General features: G+C 46.7%; 1 protein-coding gene across 1 annotated transcript in view; it reads left to right on the forward strand.

The window, feature by feature from the left end:
- LOC114510986 (sialic acid-binding Ig-like lectin 8) overlaps window positions 1–21,671 on the forward strand; it is a 44,108-nt gene that overhangs the window by 211 nt on the left and 22,226 nt on the right. The window contains exons 2-8 of the mRNA XM_028529547.2: window positions 11–108; window positions 177–557; window positions 760–1,035; window positions 1,265–1,312; window positions 2,223–2,471; window positions 20,986–21,079; window positions 21,395–21,458. Coding sequence (XP_028385348.2) covers window positions 11–108; window positions 177–557; window positions 760–1,035; window positions 1,265–1,312; window positions 2,223–2,471; window positions 20,986–21,079; window positions 21,395–21,458 — 1,210 coding nt within the window. The remainder of the gene's footprint in view (window positions 1–10; window positions 109–176; window positions 558–759; window positions 1,036–1,264; window positions 1,313–2,222; window positions 2,472–20,985; window positions 21,080–21,394; window positions 21,459–21,671) is intronic.

Here is a 21,671-nt window from a genome sequence, read left to right on the forward strand (position 1 = left end):
TCCTCCTCAGCTTCTGTGGTTGCCCTGCAGTGCCTTCCTCCTTTTCACACACAGAGGCCCAGATACCTCCAGAGATGCTGTGGCTGCTGCTGCCTCTGCTGTGGGCAGGTGAGTGCCCAAGGGTCTATGTGGGGTAGGTAGTGTGGGGGCTGTGGCTGACCATACCTTCTCTGCAGGGGCTCTGGCTCAGTCTCCAGGATACACGGTGCAAGTACAGAAGTTGGTGACGGTGCAGGAGGGCCTGTGTGTCTCTGTGCCCTGCAATGTGTCCTACCCCCAGGGTGGCTGGACTGAGTCTGACCCAGCTTATGGATTCTGGTTCCTGGATGGAGCTAATGCAAACAACGATGCCCCGGTGGCCACAAACAAACCAGATCATAAAGTGCAGGAGGGGACCCAGGGCCATTTCTTCCTCCTTGGGGATCCCAGGAACTACAACTGCTCCTTGGACATCAGAGACGCCAGGAAGACAGATGGCGGATCATACTTTTTTCGGGTGGAGAGAGGATCTATGAAATTTTCTTTCAAAGATTACAAGCTCACCGTGCATGTGACGGGTAAGACACAGTCTCCTGGAGACGCCACAGGGAAAGTTCAAAGTGACCCTGGGGCAGGGCTGGGATGGACCCATCCTGGGAGGTGATGGGGGTGCAGCAGGTGAGGGCTCAGAGGGAGGAGCTGGAGCACAGTCTGAGGTTTCTCTCAGGGCTTCACATGGGACCCTCATCCTGATACCCTGTCCCCCCTTCTCCTCACCAGCCCTCAACCACACACCTGACATCCTCATCCCTGGGAACCTGGAGTCTGGCTGCCCCATGGACCTGACCTGCTCTGTGCCCTGGGCCTGTGAGCGGGGCACGCCCCTCCTCTTCTCCTGGATGTCAGCTACTCACCCCTCCCTGGTCCCCAAGACCCACAACTCCTCAGTGCTCACCCTCACCCCACAGCCCCAGGACCATGGTGCCAGCCTGACCTGTGAGGTGACCTTGCCTGGTGCCAGAGTGACGACGAGAACCATCCACCTCAATGTGTCCTGTGAGAACTGGACCCAGATATGGGGTCCCTGCTGGGGGCCAGAGGGCAAAAGGATGGTTGGGGGTCGGGGCCTCAGATACTTAGTACTGGGTCCAGAGTATGCTCTGGGGTGGGGTCAGTGGCCTGCCTGCTTCCTCCTTTTCCCCATTTAAGCAGCTTCTGGGCATAAAGAGCCAATGTCTCCCTGACCCCACCACTGACTTTGGTCCCCAATATCTTTCTGTCCCAGACTCTCCACAGAACTTGACTGTAACTCTCTTCCGAAGAAACAACTCAGGTAGGAAGGAGCTTGTCATGGGCTGTGGGGAGCAGAGCCTCTTCCAAACCAGGGCAGTGGGGGTCCCACCTCATCCTGAAGTCACCCCAGTGACCAGACTCCCACATGTGGGAGAACCCAGTGTCCTTCTGTTCCTCCTCCCCCATGGGTGCTGTGAGCAGCTGTTCCATCAGCTCTCCCCCCCACCCTGTCCCAAGGACCCTCCTGTCCCCTGTCAGCTGCACCAGGAGAACAAGGCACCATCCACATGCAGAGCAGCCTCTCAGGGCCCCTGTCCCTTCCTCTCCTGACCAGCTCTCCAGGCATATGTTTTAGTTTCCCTCTGATACTTTAATCGACATGTTGTAAACTGGTAATATAGTCACAGGACCTACAGTTGAAAAGGTACTGAAATGTGTCCTGAGATGCCCAGTCCCCTCTGGGGATGTGAAAAGTGTCCACATGCTGCTGTGAGCCCTGGTTTGTCCACCTGAAGGATGTGACAGGTCCTTGGACATCAGTAGGACCCACGTCCTCCTTCCTCCCCCTGACTGTGGCCTGTCCCACAGCATGAGGGTGTGGTCATGTGCAGGTCATCTACCAATGGAGAACCATGGGCTTCCTCTTCTCCTACTACCTAAACTCTGCAATGAGTTCTCTTGTGTCTGCTCTCCCACATGTGCACATCTGTCCCTGTGGGATAAATTCCTAAAGTCAAAAGGTAACTACTTCAAATGTTCTTTCTGGTTTTGAGAGAAGTGGTAAAGTGCAGCTCTGTGCAGAAGGTAGACAGACACATTCCTACCAGTGAGGGGTGAGAGAGTTTGTCAGACTATGTGTGTGCGTCTGTCTCTCCACTGCTCTCTGTGTGTACTCTTCCTCTTTCCCTTGATCTCTGTGTCACTCTGACCCTTGGTCTCTTTTTCTCCAGCACCCACAGTCCTGGAGAACAGTTCATCTCTTGATGTCATGGAGGGTGAATACTTGCGTCTGGTCTGTGAAGTCAACAGCAACCCCCCTGCCAGGCTGAGTTGGACACAAAAGAATCAAATCCGGAACTCCCCTGAGCCTGGGGTCCTGGAGCTGCCCAGAGTGCAGGTTGGAGATACAGGGAAACTCACCTGCCAGGCCCAGAACCCTCAGGGCTCCCTGCACCTCTCTGTGAACCTCCTTCTGTCCAGTGAGTGCACCAGGGGACTGGGGAGGCGATGGGGGAAATCAGCACCCACTGCACCCTCACATCCACCCAGCAGCCCCTGAACTTTCAAGGGCAACTCACCTCTGGTTTGGGCAAGGCTAGGAAGCCTGAAATTCCCATGGGAACCAAAGTGTTCCTGCTTTCTTTCTGCCTGGCCATCACTCCCTCCCACACCTCCACTGGAGTGGAGGCTGAGAGGGAGAAGCAAGAGGACTGAGGTGGGTCTTGGGAGAGGGGATGGGGCTGGAACAAGTGGGCCTTGGGATACAACATCCTTGCTTTTCAGGCTGGGATGTGGATCAGGCCAGTGAAACACTGATCAACCAAGAAAACCTCAGCAACCAAGAGCAGTATTTCCACAATGTAGTATTTCTTTTAAATAAAAATGAATGCAAAACTGAATAATTTTGCATTGTAAGGATGTACCACTTCCAGTTCCTCCATTGACCAGTTGATGCACATTTGGGTGTTTCCCCTCTTTGGCTGTTATAATGCTGCTGTGAATGTTGCTTAACTATTCTATTCATTTCTTTATTATTTTTCTGTTGCAGTTGTCCTGATTCCCCCCCACCCTCCTCTGCCCTCATGTCTCCATCCTACCCCCTGTTCCAACAGTTAATTCCCACACTGGAATCCTTGTCCTTGGTCATCCATACACGTTTTTTTGTTTTTGTCCCTTCCCTTTCTTTCCACCACTATCTCCCTCTCTCCTCCCTTCCTGTCACTTGCAGTCTGTTTGCACATATTCGCTGTTTTCTTGGGCTTATACCTGGGAGTGGAATTGCTGAGTCAAATCGTAGTTTGTATGGGTGAACTTGGAGGGAATTCCCAACTCTGTTCCATGGTGGCAGCACCATTTCACATTCCTACCAGTGAAAGGCTGTTTCACTGTGGTTTTGTTTGCATCTGCAATAAAAATGATGCATTTGTTTCCTTGTCAATTAATTGTTCATTTCCGTGTCATCTTAGCAGAAGATCTTCTTCAAGTCTTTTACCCATTTTTAATTTTTTTTTCTTACTGTTTTCCATTTTAAGTATGTTTTATTGTTTATGCTATTACAGTTGTTTCCATTTTTCTCCCTTTCTTCCTCTCCATCCCATACCTCTGTTCCCTCTGGCAATCCCTCCCCTTAGATTCTGTTCATAAGTTGTGCATGTAAGTTCTTTGGCTTGTCTTTTTCCTGAATATTCTTAACCTCCCTCTGCCTATTTTGTACCTACCAATTATGTGTCTTCATCTCTGCACCATTTCGCCCTTTCTTCCCTATCCCCCTCCCATCAGATAACCCTACAAATGATCCTCATACCTGTGATTCTGTTCTTGTTCTGATTGTTTGCTTAGTTTGCTTTTGTGTTTTAGGTTTAGCTGTTGATAGCTGTGAGTTTGTGGGCATTTTAATGATCATAGTTTTGTTCTTCTTCTCCTTTTTCAGTAAGTCTCTTTCACATTTCGTGTAATAACAGCTTGATGATGTTGAATTCCTTTAGCTTTACCTTGTCTGGGAAGCTCTTTATCTGCCCTTCTCTTCCAAATGAAAGCTTTGCTGGACAGAGTAATGTAGGTTGTAGGTCCTTGCTTTTCATCACTTTGATTACTTCTTGCTAGCACCTTCTTATCTGTAAAGCTTTTCAAAGAATTCAGTTGGTAATCTTATGGAAACTCATTTGTAAATAACTCTCTGCCTTTCTCTCACTGCTTATAAGATTCTCTCTTTATCTTTAACTCCTGGCATTTAGTTATGATGTGTCTTGGTGTGTTCCTCTTTGGGTCCAATTTGGTTGGAACTCTCTGTGCTTCCTGGACTTACATGTATGTCTATTTCCTTCACCAAATTAGGGAAGTTTTCTTTTATTATTTTTTCAAATAGATTTCCAGTTTCTTGCCTGTTTTCTTGTCCTTCTGGTACCCCTATGATGGGAATGTTGGATCTCTTGAAGGTGTCCCAGAGGTTACTTATAGCACTGTCCATTTTTCTTTTTTGGATTCTTTTTTCTTCTTGTTTTCTGATCATTTTTTTTGCTTCCTTATGTTCCAAATCATTGATATGGTTCTTGGCTTCATCCACTGTACTTGTGTTCCCCTATAAATTGTTCCTTATTTCAAAAACTAATCCTTCACTTCTGAGTGGATTTTTTTATGGTGCTGAGGTCCTCACTAAGTTCCTTGAGCATCCTTATAAATGGTGCTGTGTCTGTCTCCTCATCTTGGCAGCCTTCCTGTGTTTGTTTCTATGTTTTAGGTAGACCTGCTTTGGCTCCATGTCTTGGTAGTGTGGTTAATATAGTAGGTTTTTTGTAGGGTCCAGTGGCCCAGCCTCCTCTCTCACTGAAGCTTAGTATTTGAGGTGTGCCCTTTGTGTGGGCTGAGTACAATCTCCTCTTGTAGTTGACCCTTGGTTGCTGTTGGCAGGTCACTGGGAGGGATTTACCCAGGCCAGTCAGCTGCAAGGACTAGTGTAACCACTTGCCACAAACTTCCACCCTCTGTGGAGCATCAGCTGTGCAGGGGCAGGATGGTGGAGCTCCAACATTGTCTGTAGCTGTCCACTGGGTACACTGGCCCTGGGATATTCCATGGTACAGGCCAAGGTCAGCACCCACTTGTGTTTTGCCTTTGGCTACCCTTCCTGGGCTATGAAGCAATCTGAGAAGGCTGTTATTTGTGCTGGGCCTGGAGGTTCCCAGGTGAAACCAAGGTGTGAATCTAATCTGGCTGATGCTAGTGTCATGGGTCTCACTGATGCCAGCTGTTGCTTGTTTGATAGCATTTAGAAAGTTGTGAAGCATGAGCCAAGGCCAACCATTCATATGAAAAAGCAGCTTGGGTGGGCCCACAAGTTGGGTGGGACAGAGCCTCTGGTGATCTCCCATGTGGGTCTAACAGTGTTAGCCAGGTTGATGGAGTCTCACATATGGCATCAGCCTGCTTGCTCTGTGGGCAAGTGGAGGGAGGGCTCAGAAAAGGAGCAAAGTCCTCTGCTTGCCCTGATGCAAGACACTTCAGCCTCTCCCAGCATGCCACTGGGGCCCTTCTAGGGAGCACCTGGCACTTGAGCTCAAAGGGAGTGAGTCAGAGTAGATGAGTGCATGTGTAGGTTTTTTAAGAGGAATTGCTTAGGTATCCAGTGATTTCTCCTACTGTCATAATTCCCCCTGGTTTTTTTCACCCAAAAGTTGTGGGGCTTAGCTTTCTGGCACTGGAACCTTGGACCAGGGGGCCTGGTGTGGGGCTAGGCTTTCTCGCTCCTGAGATATCTGTGTGGAGTGTTTATCTACCAGCCTGCTCCATGTCTGTGCACCTCCTACAAGTGTGGATGGATGTAGTTCCTTTAATTCTGTATTTGTCGGACTTCCATTTATCTCGATTTCTGATGGTTCTAAGTGATGTTTTTTCTATATTTTAGTTGTAATTTTGATGTGGTTTTATGCAAAGAGGGGAGCCATGTCTGCCTATGCCACCATCTTGACTGGCAGTCTCATTTGAATTTTGGTTGTTGAGTTGTAAGAGTTCTTTATGTGCCCTGGAGATATGAATCCTTATCAATTCAATGATTAGCAAACATTTTTTGCTGTTAAACATATTGTGTTTCCACTTTGTCCATAGTGTCAATTAATGAATAGAATGTTTTATTTTGCTGAATTCCAACTTAGGCCTCTTATTTTCTGTGGAACTGCTGAAGGTCAGGGCAGGGTCAGGGGTCAGAGTAGACGTGATCTCAATCCAGTGATGCAGAAAGGTGACCTACAGATTCCTAGTGACAGGGGAAAGACACGGGATTGTGGTCCTGAAGGTGACTTTGTCCACAACCTCTTTCTTTAGCAAAATCAGGACCCATGGCAGTGGTGGCGCTGGTGGCCATTGTGGAGGCTGTTGTCAAGATCCTGCTCCTCCTCCTCAGCCTCATCATCCTCATGTGAGGTTTGCCCCAGCGGGGAGGGAGGTGAGAGAAGGGCAGGGGCATGTGGATGAGTCCAGAAGCAGAGCTGGGGATCCCAAACAATCAGGGGTGGGGCTGTCTGGAGTTAAGCATTGGTGGTGAGGACTCACCATGGAGAGCCACTGTGAGGGTCCTGGCTGGGAGGTACCTGCTGTGCTCCACACAATCTGTGGGGCCAGACCAACCGTCTCGTACTTCAGTCTCCCTCCATTTCCTGGACAGAGAACAGGAGATTGGGTCTGCTGCCCACTGCAGCCCTAACCAAGTGGACTGAAAGATCTTGATCTCTTCTCCCTGAGTCAGGTACCACTTCAGGAAGGTGGCGAGGCCCACAGAGGGCATGGAGAAAGCCAGCACTGTCTCAAGTTAATCTCTCAGGTGAGTATGGTAGGTGCCTCACCATCCTCTACATTCCACTGACACCTCTTCCTGGATGGTCCCTGGAATTCCTCCACTCAGCATTGCAAAAGTTGAGCTGTTACGTTGGTCCCCAAATGCACTTCTCTGCTCAGGTCACCATCACAGTGATGTCTAGGTAGCTGCCTTCTCTGAAACCAGGTCTGGGTGGCATTTCTCCACTTTGCCCTCCCTCTCTTCTCCTCATTCCAGGAAGTCACTCTGACTTGTCCATCCTTCTTTGTAGTAGCAGCTAAAATTGATGCTGTCTGCTCCATGTCATGACCTTTGTAGTGCCTGTGGCCTCCTCTCCTCCCTGAGCCTCAAACATACCCACCTTGTGCCTCCAGATTGTGTTGCCTGAGACTCACCATCCACTTCCTGCCAAGTATGAACAGCAGTGTTTCTTCTCTATGGCCCCAAATGAGGTGCAATCAGCATGGGCTGGATGAAGACCTGGCATGACTCCTGTCTCCTGGTGGACGTTTTACCAGATTTCTCCATGTCCCTGAATCTCACACCAGCCATGCCAGGGCCTTTGTGTCTCTGAGACTTTGCATGTGCAGTTCCTTCTGCTGAAATGCCCTTCCCTTTTCTACATCTCCAAGGGCTGACCATTACTGCAATCCATTCAAAGTCAACTCATGTTATGTGTGTATGTGTTCATGTGTGTGAGAGTCCTGGATGGCTTTGAAAGAAACAATAATTAGCCATGTATTTAGAGATCCCTTATGAAGGATAACTGAACACCTAGGAGGTGTAAGCATTATCATAGGTACTGAGGATGCCACCATGAACCCAGCATCAAAAGTTTCTCTCATCCAGACGCTGTCATTCTGAAGACAAAAAGGATGCAAATAATGAAATAAAATTATTAGAGCATGCTGAATGGCCATATGTGTTTAGGGAGGAAACATGCAAGGAAAACAAGAGGTGACATGAGGGTATAGTATGGGGCATCTGAGAGTATGAACTCTGATGTTTGAGCCAACTCCTGATGATGGTGAGAAAGAAGATTGCTTTGTTTCCCTAAAGTACAGGGTGTATTTAGTAATAATATGTTATATGAGGTGACCCACCAAAATGGAATTATCTTCTGGAGGGAGGGCCTTTGTACTACAGGCTTCCACCACTAGGTGAGTGTTCTAGAAACCCACCTGTTTCAGTGCACCACGTGGTGGTGTTGTGAGAGACTATATACAGCAAACTTTCTTGAAGACTCTTTCAGTGCATTTGCCCATTTCCTGATGGGTGATTTATGAGCCCACTTGCCCTCACTGTGCTGAGTTTTCAGCTGCTTTTGACCAAAAATGGCCTGACCCTCCTACCATCCCATTGCTATTCTTCTGATTTTGCCCTGAGTAATTCTTTTTTGTTTGTTGTCTCTTGAAAACAGTCCTTAAAAGGAGATGTATTGCTTATGGAAAGAGGTGGAACAAAAAAGGCAGAAGCACTAAAGGCTTTTAAAGTAGACAAGTTCAAATACTGTTTCAAGCAGTGAAAAAAAGTCTCAATAAGTGTGTTGCATCCAATGGAGTATAATTTGAAGGTGACTGAAGTTTGAACATGTAAGAATAAATACTCTATTTTTATAAATAAATTTCTGTGCTTTTTGGTCATTCCTGGCCATATATTCTCGACAGAATTAGTTAAGGGCTATTAAGCAAAGAAGGCACACCAGGACCAACAGGGAAGTGTTCTGCCCCCTCTGAAGCCACTTGGATGCCCTCAAATGCAGCCTGTCCCCTGTGACTTCCTGGAGCTCATTCTGAACCGGGCTGCACAGAGCTTCCCTTTATTCTGTCTGAGGCCATAGTGGGAGAGGGGTGCCTGCAGCTACAGAGGCAGCATGAGAAGCCTCCTCTCTCTTCATCACCTGCTGCTTGTTTTATTCCCTCTCTTTGACTAAAACCACCTCCTCATGGACACCTGTGGCCTCCTCATCCACAAGTGAAGGGCCACTCTGGGCTCCCTTTACTTCCTTGATTCTCCTTGTCCTGCCTTCAAAAACCTACCCTCCCTGGTCCTTCTGCATCCCTGAGCAACCCCTTTCAATCAATCCCCAGGAGAGTTTCTCCTCAACGTGCTGTGTTTTCCCTGTAAACTTCTCCTTAAATGAAGTCTGTGTAGCCACACTGCAATTTTCATCTCAACCCTGAAACAATGCCCCACTCCCACCCAGAATAACTACATGAAGAAGAATCATTGTGGATAACATAGGGAGCAGAGAGAAGGATAAGGGAACACCAGCCTACTGATAAGAGAGTTCACGTGTCCCCACACCCCTTCCTCTTAGGCAGGCCCCCACTTTTCACCACCCCTGGACTTGGATCTTATGCTAGAGAGGTCAGACCCCTTTCAGAGCTGGGTGATCTTTGAGCTCAGGACCTGTCACTATTTCAGCACCACAAACAGCACCACTCAGGTGCCTGGATCCCATCAGGTCTATCATCTGCAGTGGGAGGATAGGCAATCCCTTTATGCTGGGCACCCTTTACTGATTACAGCAAGTTGCTTCAACATAAGGCTGGCCGAAGGGCAGAGTTTACTCTATCAGAGCAAATGAGGGGTTTTCAGAGACAAAACACTTTTATATCATCGGCCCCCAGGACAAGAATTGGGCATCAACTATTTTATGCATAATGATTCCTAAAGGTTGTGTGATGACAGAAAACCATTCAGCTCAGTGTCTTCTATGAGTGTGGGACCCGGACCACCTGGGCTTGAGCACAGTAGGCAGTCCCAGGAGAGCTCATGGTGTGGGACACTCAATGCCTGGTTCCTGGGGAACAGACTGAGGAGAGGGACAGGAGGAATTCCAGAACCTACCTCTGCTATTTTTATGGCTTTAGATGTGGGTAAAGCCAACACCTATTACACTTTTAATGACTAAAGAAGAACTTTACATTTATGTCTCAAATCCCCCATACCACTGAACATCACACCTTTCAAGAACACAGTACAGGTGAGAAAAAAATTCTTCCTCTTTGGGACTAGCTGGTACTGGGGTCTCTTCCACCTCAGAGCAGAGTTGGGTTTTTAAGAACACAGGATGGGAAAGAGGAGCTCATACATAGGATGTCTCATGTTCTCAGAGTCAGGTTGTGCCAGAAGTCTTCCTGATCAAATCATGATGAATTCCAATGCTCCATCTAAGTTCCCTCAGCTTTCATAAGGTAAAGTCTTGGAGGCCAAGAGATGTGGCCTCAGCATCTTGTACTCAGAGGCTAGATGACATCTTGGCCTAGGAGCCAAGCTGGCTCCTACCAGAGCTTCTCTGGTAAAGGAAGACTTCAGACACTGATTCTTATGGAGTAAGTACTTCTCTTGTTACTGTATTATAAATGATGTCATGGATATTCCTAGCTGTGAGCAGTAATGGGGCTAAAGAATTGGAAAAATTGGATGGAGTTCTAGTTTCTCTTCTTGTAAGAGCATGACAGCCAGAACATCAGTCACTTCACCTCTCTGTACCTCAGTTTCCTGTGCTGTTAATGAGAGGAGACCAACTCCACCTCACAAGGGTGTTGTGACACATGGAAAGCCCTGTCTACATGGCCTCATACAAGGTGTGTGTTCACTGTGTGCAGGTTGCTTATCCCTTGAAAAAGCAAGTTTCTGCCCATAGCTTGCTCTGATACTAGAAGCACTGTGACCCATCACGCATTACATGAACTCATAATGGTTGAGTAGAAGGAGCCAAACTTTCTCCAGCAACATCCAAACAGGAAAATGAAGAAAGTGTGCACTCCTACATGAAGTCAGACAACAAAAAAATGTAGCATGACGGAGAAAATTTCCTGATCCTGAAGATTCAACTTTTTCTCTGAAACCAGGAGTATAGGAGAAATGTTAGGCTGAGAAAACCCAATAATTTTTACTGAGTTTCCTCAATAGACACATCATCCCAGTGATATGAGTGAACACACCTGAATGAAGTTAATGAAAAGACTTCATGAGAAGATGCCTTATTTATCATTGGTTAGGTATTGAGGTTTTCCTGACCTTAATGTCTTCTATTAAATTATTATGAGTTCTGGTTCTGGCACAACCCCAGTGGAAGGTGCATCTCTGGGTTGTTGGAGAGAACCCTAGCATTCTTCAGAGTCTCAGAAGAGACAGTAGAGTTCTGGACCCTTGGAAGTGTCTGGTGAACCCTATGTGAGTTGCTCCCTTTCTCTCTCCTTTCAGGGTCACTCCACTTTTGACACTGAGGTCTCAAAGAAGTGGACTGAAAGCAGCATCCACTCCCCAAACACTAAGAAAGAAGGGGAAGAGAACATGTCTTTAACACATTTTTTAAAACTGTGTTGAAAATGAAAATGTGAAAAATAATCACATAAATACTACACACATATTCCTCTGCTATTGGTTCTGTTTAGGTCCTCAGTGGATTGGATATTCTTTTCACCCACACTAGGGAAGGGTATTCCTCTTCGCTGAGTCCACAGATTTAATATTCTACTCTCACCTGGAAATACCCTCAGAGAAACAACCAGAAGTGATGTTTAATCTCTGCAGCCCGTGGCCCAGTCTAGTTGACCTTACACTGGCATAGATGGCAGATAGCCAGTATAGTAACACACACACGCTGCAGCCTGAGATGGACCTTTTCCTGCCTCAGCTCTGCATCAGCACCACGGACAGCACCACCACTCTTAGCTAGCCATCCCCAGGAGCCACCCTGTGATCTGGGAAGGCGGGGCACACCCTATGGGCCATCGATGGGCCACTGCTGGGCCAGAGGTGGTTTTGGTCACAAGCAGCACCTAAGTGGGTAGCTGGTGCAGTATCTCCAGCACAGTGGGAGAGTGGTGGGATTGAGAATACCCCACCTGAGCCCAGTAATTCTCAGAATCACCTGCAGGATGGATGTCCCTTGTGACTGCCTGAGAGTCCCTATCTTGTCCACACTGTCTGTTTCTCACTGAGAACTTACCTTCCAGTCCTCAGAAGGAGAGCTGCATGCAGCCATAGGCTGTGCCTCCCCCACCATAGGCACCCGTCCTGCAGAGCTGAAATTGTCAGGTAACCTGCCTGTCTCCGAACCAGATGTTGCTCTTCTAAAAAGAAAGGGGTAGATCTCTCCTATTCACTCCTTTTCTTGAAGCCTGAGGGCACAGTGTAGATGACATTTAATGTATGAATGAATGAGTGAAATTTTCTTCTTCACCTCATGGAGTAGGGACAGTTCTTCACTCTCAGATTAACACAACTTCCTGTTTTCTTTGTTGTTGTTTTTTTTTAAGATTTTATTTATTTATTTTTAGACAGAGGGGAAAGGAGAGAGGAAGAGAAGGAGAGAAATACCAATGTGTGATTGCCCCTCGTCTGTTCCCCACCTGGAACCTGGTCCACAACCCAACATGTGCCTTGACTGGGAATTGAACTGGCCCCCATGTGGTTTGCAGGCTGTTGCTGAGTCCACTGCTCCACACCAGCCAGGGCAAGCATCCTCTTTGCAAGCCCAGCAGATCCTGAACAGGCAAACATTGATGAAGTGGCTACCTGTGAGCACAGTGGTGCATGAGACAGGGCACTGCTGTGATTGAGGCAGTTCCCTTGCCACTCTGGACGTCCTTGTCTTCTGCAGACCTAAGAGATGGAGCTAGAAGGCTTCCCCAGATCTGACGGCCCATGGGTTACAAGGTCCTTTGATGCAGGCAGTGACATTATCTGTGGTTTCTCTGTGCCTCTTTCTCCCATTGTTCTGCAAGTCTGGGACAGCCAAAAACAGACTGATGTTGTCCAGCCCATCTGACCTCAGACATGGGGCAGCTGAGTCCTGCTGGGAGAGAGTGAGTTGGTCAGAACAGGGGCCCAGGAGGGCTGTGGGGCTGCAGGTGGGACCCACACTGAAAATACAGGCATCACTGATGGTGTGGGAATGTCCATGCATGCTCAACCTGCTCCTCCCTCCTCTGTGACCACAGCTGTGACTCCATCCATGCTGTCTGGAATGGTTCTGGGAGGGTCATGTTATGGGATGGGCAGATTCCTGAACTTGATGGGAGAAAACAGGCTCTAATATTTTCTACATTTAGGTCTTTCAAAAGATATGTAAAACTGTAGCATTAAAGGTAGTATGCTTGGAGAATAAAAAATCACAAAGGAAATCAGGGACAGAATAAAATTTAAGGTGAGGATCAGGGCTCCAATGGTGGGATTGGATTTGGTGATAATGATGGCTCCAGTGAGGGTCCTGGGTTGCCCAGAACATTTTATTTCCTTCTTTCTTTCTTTCTTATTTATTTATTTATTTATTTATTTATTTATTTATTTACTTACTTACTTACTTACTTATTGTAGAGAGGGAAGGAGGAAGGGAGAAAGGAAGAGACACGGATTTGAGAGAGAAACACGGATTTGAGGGAGAAACATCAATTGGTTACACCTCATAAGCACCTGACCGGGACCAAACCCACAGTCCAGGTGTGTGCTCCAACAGGAATCTAATGGGTGACTTCTCCTTTGCAGGATGCCACCCAAACCACTGATGCATGCCTGTCAGAGCAAGAAATCCATCTCTATGTTCTCAAGTGTGTTTATTTGGTGATGATTCACTGAGTTTTTCTTGTGTGAGCATTTCTCTGTATGTGTCTTACGTTTCTGCTCCCCAAAATGTATCAAGAACTCCAACATGTGTCTAAGGAGGCACTGCCTCACATGGGTCCCCCCTACTCTCCTGAGCCCTCTCCAGCCACACAGTGAAAAAGTTACCATCTGTGAAAAGAGGTGCATATCTCCTCTCTCAGGACGTCCTCACCATCCCTTGGGCAGATGAGTCCCAGGCTGGAATTCTTCACTCTGAGAGTCCTGTCCCCCACACTGCTGGGAGCAGAGCCTGAACTGGCAAAGCCCAGGAGGCTGGAAGACCCAGCCATGCTCTGGAGGAATGAGAAGTGTGACCCGTGAGATAACAGTGATAAAGACAGCCACAATGAAGGGGGAAGTGTTTACCTGTTTCGAAATTGCTCCTTCCTTTCTGCACCCTCTTTCCCACCAAACCCTTCAGTACAGAGAATCCCAGACTCTGTTTCCCACGAGTCTTCCCAGTTGGTCTCCCCTTGATGTCCCCAGTGTGTGTTAACACAGAGAAACCCCAACTTTTGGCCCCAGTGCCCCACTTGCCCAGGTCCTCCTGAGACCCTGCCTCCAATGAGGGGGTGAGTGACACCCCACCTCAACTGTGAGCTCCTCATCCCAGCTCCTCCCTCAAGGAGTCCAAATACCTGAACATGTGTTGTGTCCCCTCTGGACGGTGACTCCTAGGACAGTGTGTGACCTTGTGAGTGGAGAGAACATGCCCATCATGTGGATGCTGAGGCAGGAAAGATAATTGGCTTCCTCAGCAGCCCTGGACCCAGGTCATCTCCCATGTTCCTGAGTCCCAGCCTTGTCTGGGCTGATATCCTCACACCCTACAGCCTGAGACCAAGGGATTTGAGCAGAGGGACCCATTTCTACTTTGCAGAAAATGATTTCCCTTGTTCTATATGCCTGTTCTTGTGCCAGCACCAGGCTATTTTGATTACAATGGCTTTGTAGTATAGTTTGAAACTCCAAATTTGTCCCTCTTTCTGAGGATTGCTGAGGTTATTTGGGGATATTTTGGAGGGTTCGATACAAATTTTTGGAATATTTGTTTTCTATATGTCAAATATTCCATTGTTGTTTCAACAGGATTTGTTTTGGGTTTTTAGATTTCTTCAGGTAGTATGCACATTTTCTGATGTTAAGTCTTCCAATCTGTGAGTACGGTATATGCTTCCATTTGTTTGTATCTTCCTCTGTTTTTCTTCAATGTCTTGTAGTGTTTTCTGCACATGTCTTTTACCCTCTTGGTTACATTTATTCCAAGTACCTTACTTTTGTGTTGAAATAGTCAATAGGTTTATTTTCTTAGTTTATTTTTCTGTTAATTCATTATTTGTGTATAAAAAGACCATCAATATATGCATAAAAATTTTGTGTATTGCTCCTTTGCCAAATTCATTCATTACACCCAGAAGTTTTTTGGTGGAGCCTTTCGTGATATCTATCAATGGAAGAGAACACAGTGCCCAGAAGTCCACCCACAGCTTTATGGACATGAATATTTGACAGAGAGACAAGAGCCTAAAAGGGAGTAAACCAGTCTCTTCAAAAAGGGTGTTGGCAAAGTTAGGCAAATACAGGCAAAAAATGAAACTAGACCACCAGCTTACACCACACATCAGAATAAACTCAAAATGGATTACATGCAAGTCAGGAAACCATAAAAATCCTCAGAGAAAATACAGGCAGTAAAATTTCAGACATCTCACACAGCAATATTTTTTCCCATTTATATCCCAGAGAGCAAGGGAAACAGAAGAAATAAGGAAATGGGACCACATCAGACTGAAAACGTCAGCATAGGAAATGAAACCATCCACATAATGAAAAGGGAATCCCATGTATGGGAGAACATGATTGCCAATGATACATCTGGTAAGGGATTAATTTCCAAATATATCGTGAACTTATACAACCCAACACTAGGAAGATAAACAATCCAATTTCAATATGGGCAGAGGGTCTTGGCTGGTGTGGTTCAGTTGGTTGGTACTCTGTCACGTAACTGAAAACTTGTGGGTTTGATTTCTGACCAGAGCTCATATCTAGGTTGCAGGTTCAATCCCTGTTCTGGGCACATCAGGAGGCAAACAATGAGTATTTCTCTCTCACATCGATGTTTCTCTCTCTCCTTTTCCCTATCCCTTGTTCTCTCTCTAAAACCAATGAAAAATATTCCTAGAAAAGATAAAATAAATTTTAAATCATGGACAGAAGACCTGAATGGACACAGACACTTCTCTGTAGTGGACACATAATGGACAGATGGCCCACAGACATGGGAAAAGATGCTCAATGTCACTAATCATCAGAGTGATGCCAATTAAAACTACAATGAGGTGTCACCTCATACTTGTCAAAAAGGCTACCATCAATAAATCAACAAACAACAAGTGCTGGTGATGAGATGGAGAAAAAGGGAACCCTCCTGCACTGTTGGTGGGAATTCAGGCTGGTACAGCCCTTGTGCAAAACACCATGGAGTTTCTTCAAAAAATTAAAAATGGAACTGCCTTTTGATACAGAAATCCTACTTCTGAGAATATACTGTATGAACGCCAAAACACCAATCGCCTGTGATGTATACACATCTATGTTCATTGCAGTTATATTTACAATAGCCAAGATCTGAAAACAGGCCAAGTGCCCATCAGCAGCTGAGTGGGAAGAAAGCCCTGGTACATTCACACAATGAAATAGTACTCAGCTGCAAAAAAGGAGCTCTTACCCTTGTGATAGTGTGGATGGAACTGGAGATTATTATGCTAAGAGCAACCAGCCAGTCAGTGAAAGACAAACACCATATGATCTCACACTTCTATGTGTGGAATCAGGGAACAAAACAAACTGATGAACACAATAGAACCAGAGCATGGGTACATGCATCAGACAACAGACCTCAGATGGGAGGGTAAGGGGGTTGAATGAAAAAAGGTAAAGAGATTAGTGATGTCCTGGCTGGTGTGGGTCAGTGGACCTAGCACTAGACTGTGAGGCAAATGTCCCCAGTTCAACTTCCAGGCAAGGCACATGCCTGTGTTGTGGGCCAGGTCACTAGCTGGGGACATGTGGGGGGAAATGATCAATGTATCTCTAGAAGACTGATGTTTCCCTTTCTCCTATTGTCCTTTACTTCACCCCTCCCTCTCTCTCAAAAAAGATTAGGCAAAGAATATATATGCAAAGCGAGGGACAGAGACAATGGTGTGGTGAAGGTCAGGGTGTTGTGGGGCCTGGGTGGAGGTGGGCAAAATGGGGAAAACTGTGGGACATGTGTAATAGCATCAACAGTAAGAACAGGAGGTGACCTCCATGGAGGAGGGCATGAAGGGAAGCAGGAAGTGGACCAGGATTCTGAGGGGTGTGACTTGGTCGTCTGTCACCCTCCCTTGCCTCAGTGTTCTCAGGAGTGGACCTGGGGAGCAGATGGCTGACCTCGAGGGGCTGTCCTACCCCTGACAGGGACCCTCTGGAGCTTCTCCTCTGATATGAGTCACCACTGTGACCTCCCTCCCATCTTCCTGTGCAGACTTCTGTCACTATTGCAATATTTAGTTCCAGATTTTGAGAGACGTACCCTGAGAACCAAACTCTCCCAGATGGAGCATTGCACTGCCAGCCCCAGAGAGGCTGCTGCTGTTTCTGCTGCTGTTGTGGGACATACAGTGGGAGAGAGGGCCTGAGGGAGAATTGCCCAAGAGGGTATGGGCTCTCTGGGCTGCTGGGTGTTTGCCTGCTCTCTGTAGAGAGGGGCTGAGCTCTGCCTCTGAGGTTCCTCCTCTGTGGACAAGGAGGCCCCATCTTCCTCAGCTTCTGTGGTTGCCCTGCACTGCCTTCCTCCTTTTCACACACATGGGCCCAGGTACCTCCAGAGATGCTGCTTCAGCTGCTGCTGTCCCTGCTATGGGCAGGTGAGTGCCCAAGGCCTCAGCTAGGGGTATGTAGTGTGGGGGCTGTGGCTGACCCTTCCTTCTCTGCAGGGGCCCTGGCTCAGGATCGCAGACTGATGCTGCAAGTACAGCAGATGGTGATGGTGCAGTGAGACACTGATCAACCAAGGAAACCTCAGCAATCAAGAGAAATATTTCCACAATGTATTTATTTCTTTTAAATAAAAATGAATGCAAAACTGAGTAATTTTGCATTGTAAGGATGTACCACTTCCAGTTCCTCCATTGATCAGTTGATGCGTATTGGGTGTTTCCCCTCTTTGTCTGTTATAATGCTGCTGTGAATGTTGCTTAACTATTCTTTTCATTTCTTTATTGTTTTTCTGCTGCAGTTGTCCTGATTCCCCCCACCCGCCTCTGCCCTCATGTCTCCCTTCTACCCCCTGTTCCATCAGTTAATTCCCACACTGGAATCCTTGTCCTTGGTCATTCATACATGGTTTTTGTATTGTCCCTTCCCCTTCTTCCCACCACTATCCCCCTCTCTCCTCCCTTCCTGTCACTTTCAGTCTGCTTGAACATGTTCTCTGTTTTCTTGGGCCATGTACCTGGGCGTGGAATTGCTGAGTCAAATCATAGTTTGTACGGGTGAACTTTGAGGAAATTCCCAACTGTGTTCCATGGTGGCAGCACCATTTCACATTCCTACTGGTGAAGGGCTGTTTCACTGTGGTTTTGTTTGCATTTCTGCAATAAAAGTGATGTCATTGGTTTTTTTATGAATTAATTGTTCATTTCTATGTCATCTTTGCAGAAAATGTTTTTCAAGTCTTTTACCCACTTTTAATTTTTCTTGACTATTTTCCATTTTAAGCATACTTTATTGTTTATGCTGTTACAGTTGTCCCATTTATCCTCCCTTTCCTCCCCTCCATCCTGTACCTCCCTTCCCTCTGGCAATCCCTCCCCTTAGATCCTGTCCCTGGGTTGTGCATGTAAGTTCTTTGGCTTGCCTCTTTCCTGTATATTCTTAACTTCCCTCTGCCTATTTTGTACCTACCAGTTATGTGTCATGACCCCTGCATCATTTCCCCCTTTCTTCCTTTCCTTCCTTCCCATAGATAACCCTCTAAATGATCCTCACACCTGTCATTCTGTTCCTGTTCTGATTGTTTGCAGTTTTTTTTTTTCAGTTTAGTTGTTGATAGCTGTGAGTTTGTTGGCATTTTAATGTTCATAGTTTTGATGTTCTTCTTCTTTTTCAGTAAGTCTCTTTAACATTTCATGTAATAATGTCTTGATGATGTTGAATTCCTTTAGCTTTACCTTGTCTGGGAAGCAGTTTATCTGCCCTTCCATTCTAAATGATAGCTTTGCTGGATACAGAAATGTGGGTTGTAGGACCTTGCTTTCATCACTTTGATTACTTCTTGCCAGCACTTGGGGCTTCTTATGTGTAAAGTTTTATTTTTTTTTTTAAGAATTCAGTTGATAGTCTTATGGGAACTCATTTGTAAATAACTCTGCTTTTCTCTTGCTGTTTGTAAGATTCTCTCTTTATCTTTAACCCCTGGCATTTTAATTATGATGTAGCTTGGTGTGGTCCTCTTTGGGTCCAATTTCGCTGAGACTCTATGTGCTTCATGGACTTCCATGTCTATGTCCTTCACCAGTTTAGGGAAGTTTTCTTTTATTATTTTTTCAAATAGATTTCCAAGTTCTTGCCTGTTTTCTTCTTCTGGCACCCCTGTGATGCAAATGTTGGACCTCTTGAAGTTGTCCCAGAGGCTGCTTATACCACTGTCATTTTTTTTAGATTCTTTTTTCTTCCTGTTTTCTGATTGGTTGTTTTTTGCTTCCTTATGTCCCAAATCATTGATTTGATTCTTGGCTTCATCCACTCTACTTTTGTTCCTTTGTAAATTGTTCTTTATTTCAATTAATAAATCCTTTATTTCTGACTGGAACTTTTTTATGGTGCTGAGGTCCTCACTAAATTCCATGAGCATCCTTATAAATGGTGCTGTGTCTGTCTCCTCATTTTGGCAGCCTCCCTGTGTTTGTTTCTATGTTTTAGGTAGAGCTGCTTTGACTCCATGTCTTGGTAGTGTGGTTAATATAGTAGGTTTTTTGTAGGGTCCAGTGGCCCAGCCTCCCCTCTCACTGAAGCTTAGTGTTTGAGGTGTGCCCTTTGTGTGGGCTGAGTACAATCTCCTCTTGTAGTTGACCCTTGGTTGCTGTTGGCAGGTCACTGGGAGGGATTTACCCAGGCCAGTCAGCTGCAAGGACTAGTGTAACCACTTGCCACAAACTTCCACCCTCTGTGGAGGATCAGCTGGGCAGGGGAAGGATGGTGTAGCTCCAACATTGTCTGTAGTTGTCCACTGAGTGCACTGGCCCTGGGATATTCCAGATGGTGAAGGCCAAGGTTAGCCCCCAGTTGTGTTTTGCCTGTGGCTCCCTTCCTGGGCTATAAAGCAACCTGAGAAGGCTGTTATTTGTGCTGGGCCTGGAGGTTCCCAGGTGAAACCAAGGTGTGAATCTAATCTGGCTGCTGCTAGTGTCAGGTCGGGGGCTCACTGAAGGCAGCTGTTGCTTGTTGGATAGCATTTAGGAAGTTGTGAAGCATGAGCCAAGGCCAGCCATTCATATGGAAAAGCAACTTGGGTGGACCCATAAGTTGGATGGGACAGAGTCTCTAGAGATCTCCCAGGTGAGTCTAACACTATCAGCCCAGGTGATGGAGCCTCAGATATGGCAACAGCCTGCTGGCTCTGAGGATCATTGGAGGGAGTGCTCAGAAAAGGAACAATGGTCTTTACTTACCCTGATACCGGACAATTCAGCCTCTTCCAGTAGGGGACTGGGGCCCTTCTAGGGGCCACCTGGCACTTGAGCTCAGAGGGAGTGAGTCAGAGTAGATGAGTCCACGTGTAGGTTCTTTAAGAGGAACTGCTTAGGGACCCAGTGGTTTCTTCTACTGATGCAATTCCATCTGGTTTTTACATACAGAAGTTGTGGGGACTTACCTTTGTGGCACTGAAACCTTGGAGTGGGGGGAAGGCCTGGGACTAGGTTTTCTCATTCCTGAGATATCCCTCTGGAATGTTTATGTGACATACATGTGTAAGAGACCAGTCTGTTCCACATCTGTGCACCTCCTACCAGTCTGGATGAATGTGGTTCCTTTAATTCTGTATTTGTCAGGCTTCCATTCAACTTGATTCTGATGGTTCTGAGTGATTGTTTTTCTATATTTAAGTTGTACTTTTGTTGTGGTTATGCAAAGAGGGGAGCCATGTCTGTCTATGGTGCCATCTTGACTGGAAGTCTCATTTGAATTTTTGTTGTTGAGTTGTAAGAGTTCTTTATGTGCCCTGGAGATATGAATCCTTATCAATTCAATGATTAGCAAACATTTTTCCTGTTAAACAGGTTGGCTTTCCACTTTGTCCATAGTGTTAATTAATAAATAGAATGTTTTATTTTTCTGAATTCCAACTTAAGCCTTTTATTTTCTGTGGAACTGCTGAGGGTCAGGACAGGGCCAGGGGTCAGAGTAGACATGATCTGAATCCAGTGATGCAGGAAGGTGACCTGCAGATTCTTATTGAGAGGGGAAGGACACAGGATTGTGGTCCAGCAGGTGACTTTGTCCACAACCTGTTTCTTTAGCAAAATCAGGGCCCATGGCAGTGGTGGTGCTGGTGGCCATTGTGGAAGCTGTTGTCAAGATCCTGCTCCTCCTCCTCTGCCTCATGGTCCTCATGTGAGCTCTGCCCCAGAGGGGAGGGAGGTGAGAGGAGGGCAGGGGGGATGTGGCTGAGCTGGGTATCCCAAAAAATCAGGGGTGGGGCTGTCTTGAGTTATGTGTTGGAGGGTGGGGACTCACCATGGAGAGCCACTGTGAGGGTCCTGGCTGGGAGGGACCTGTTGTGCTCCAGACAATCTGTGGGGCCAGAGCAGCCCTCTTCTACTTCAGTCTCCCTCCATTTCCTGGACAGGGAACAGGGGATTGGGTCTGCTGCCCACTGTAGGTCAAACAGATGGATGGAAAGACCTTGACCTTTTCTCTCTGAGTCAGGTACCACTTGAGGAAGGTGGCGAGGCCCACACAGGGCATGGAGAAAGCCAACACTGTCTCAAGTTAATCTCTAAGGTAAGTATGGTAGGTGTCTCACCATCCTCTACATCCCTCTGACACCTCTTCCTGGATGGTCCCTGAGATTCCTCCACTCAGCATTGCTACCTTGCTCCCCAAATGCACTTCTCTGCTCAGGTCACCATCACAGTGATGACTAGGTGGCTGCCTTCTCTGAAACCAGGTCTGGGTGGCATTTCTCCACTTTGCCCTCCCTCCC

The sequence above is a fragment of the Phyllostomus discolor genome, chromosome 12 (assembly GCF_004126475.2).
Source record: "Phyllostomus discolor isolate MPI-MPIP mPhyDis1 chromosome 12, mPhyDis1.pri.v3, whole genome shotgun sequence".
In the NCBI taxonomy this organism is placed as follows: domain Eukaryota; kingdom Metazoa; phylum Chordata; class Mammalia; order Chiroptera; family Phyllostomidae; genus Phyllostomus; species Phyllostomus discolor.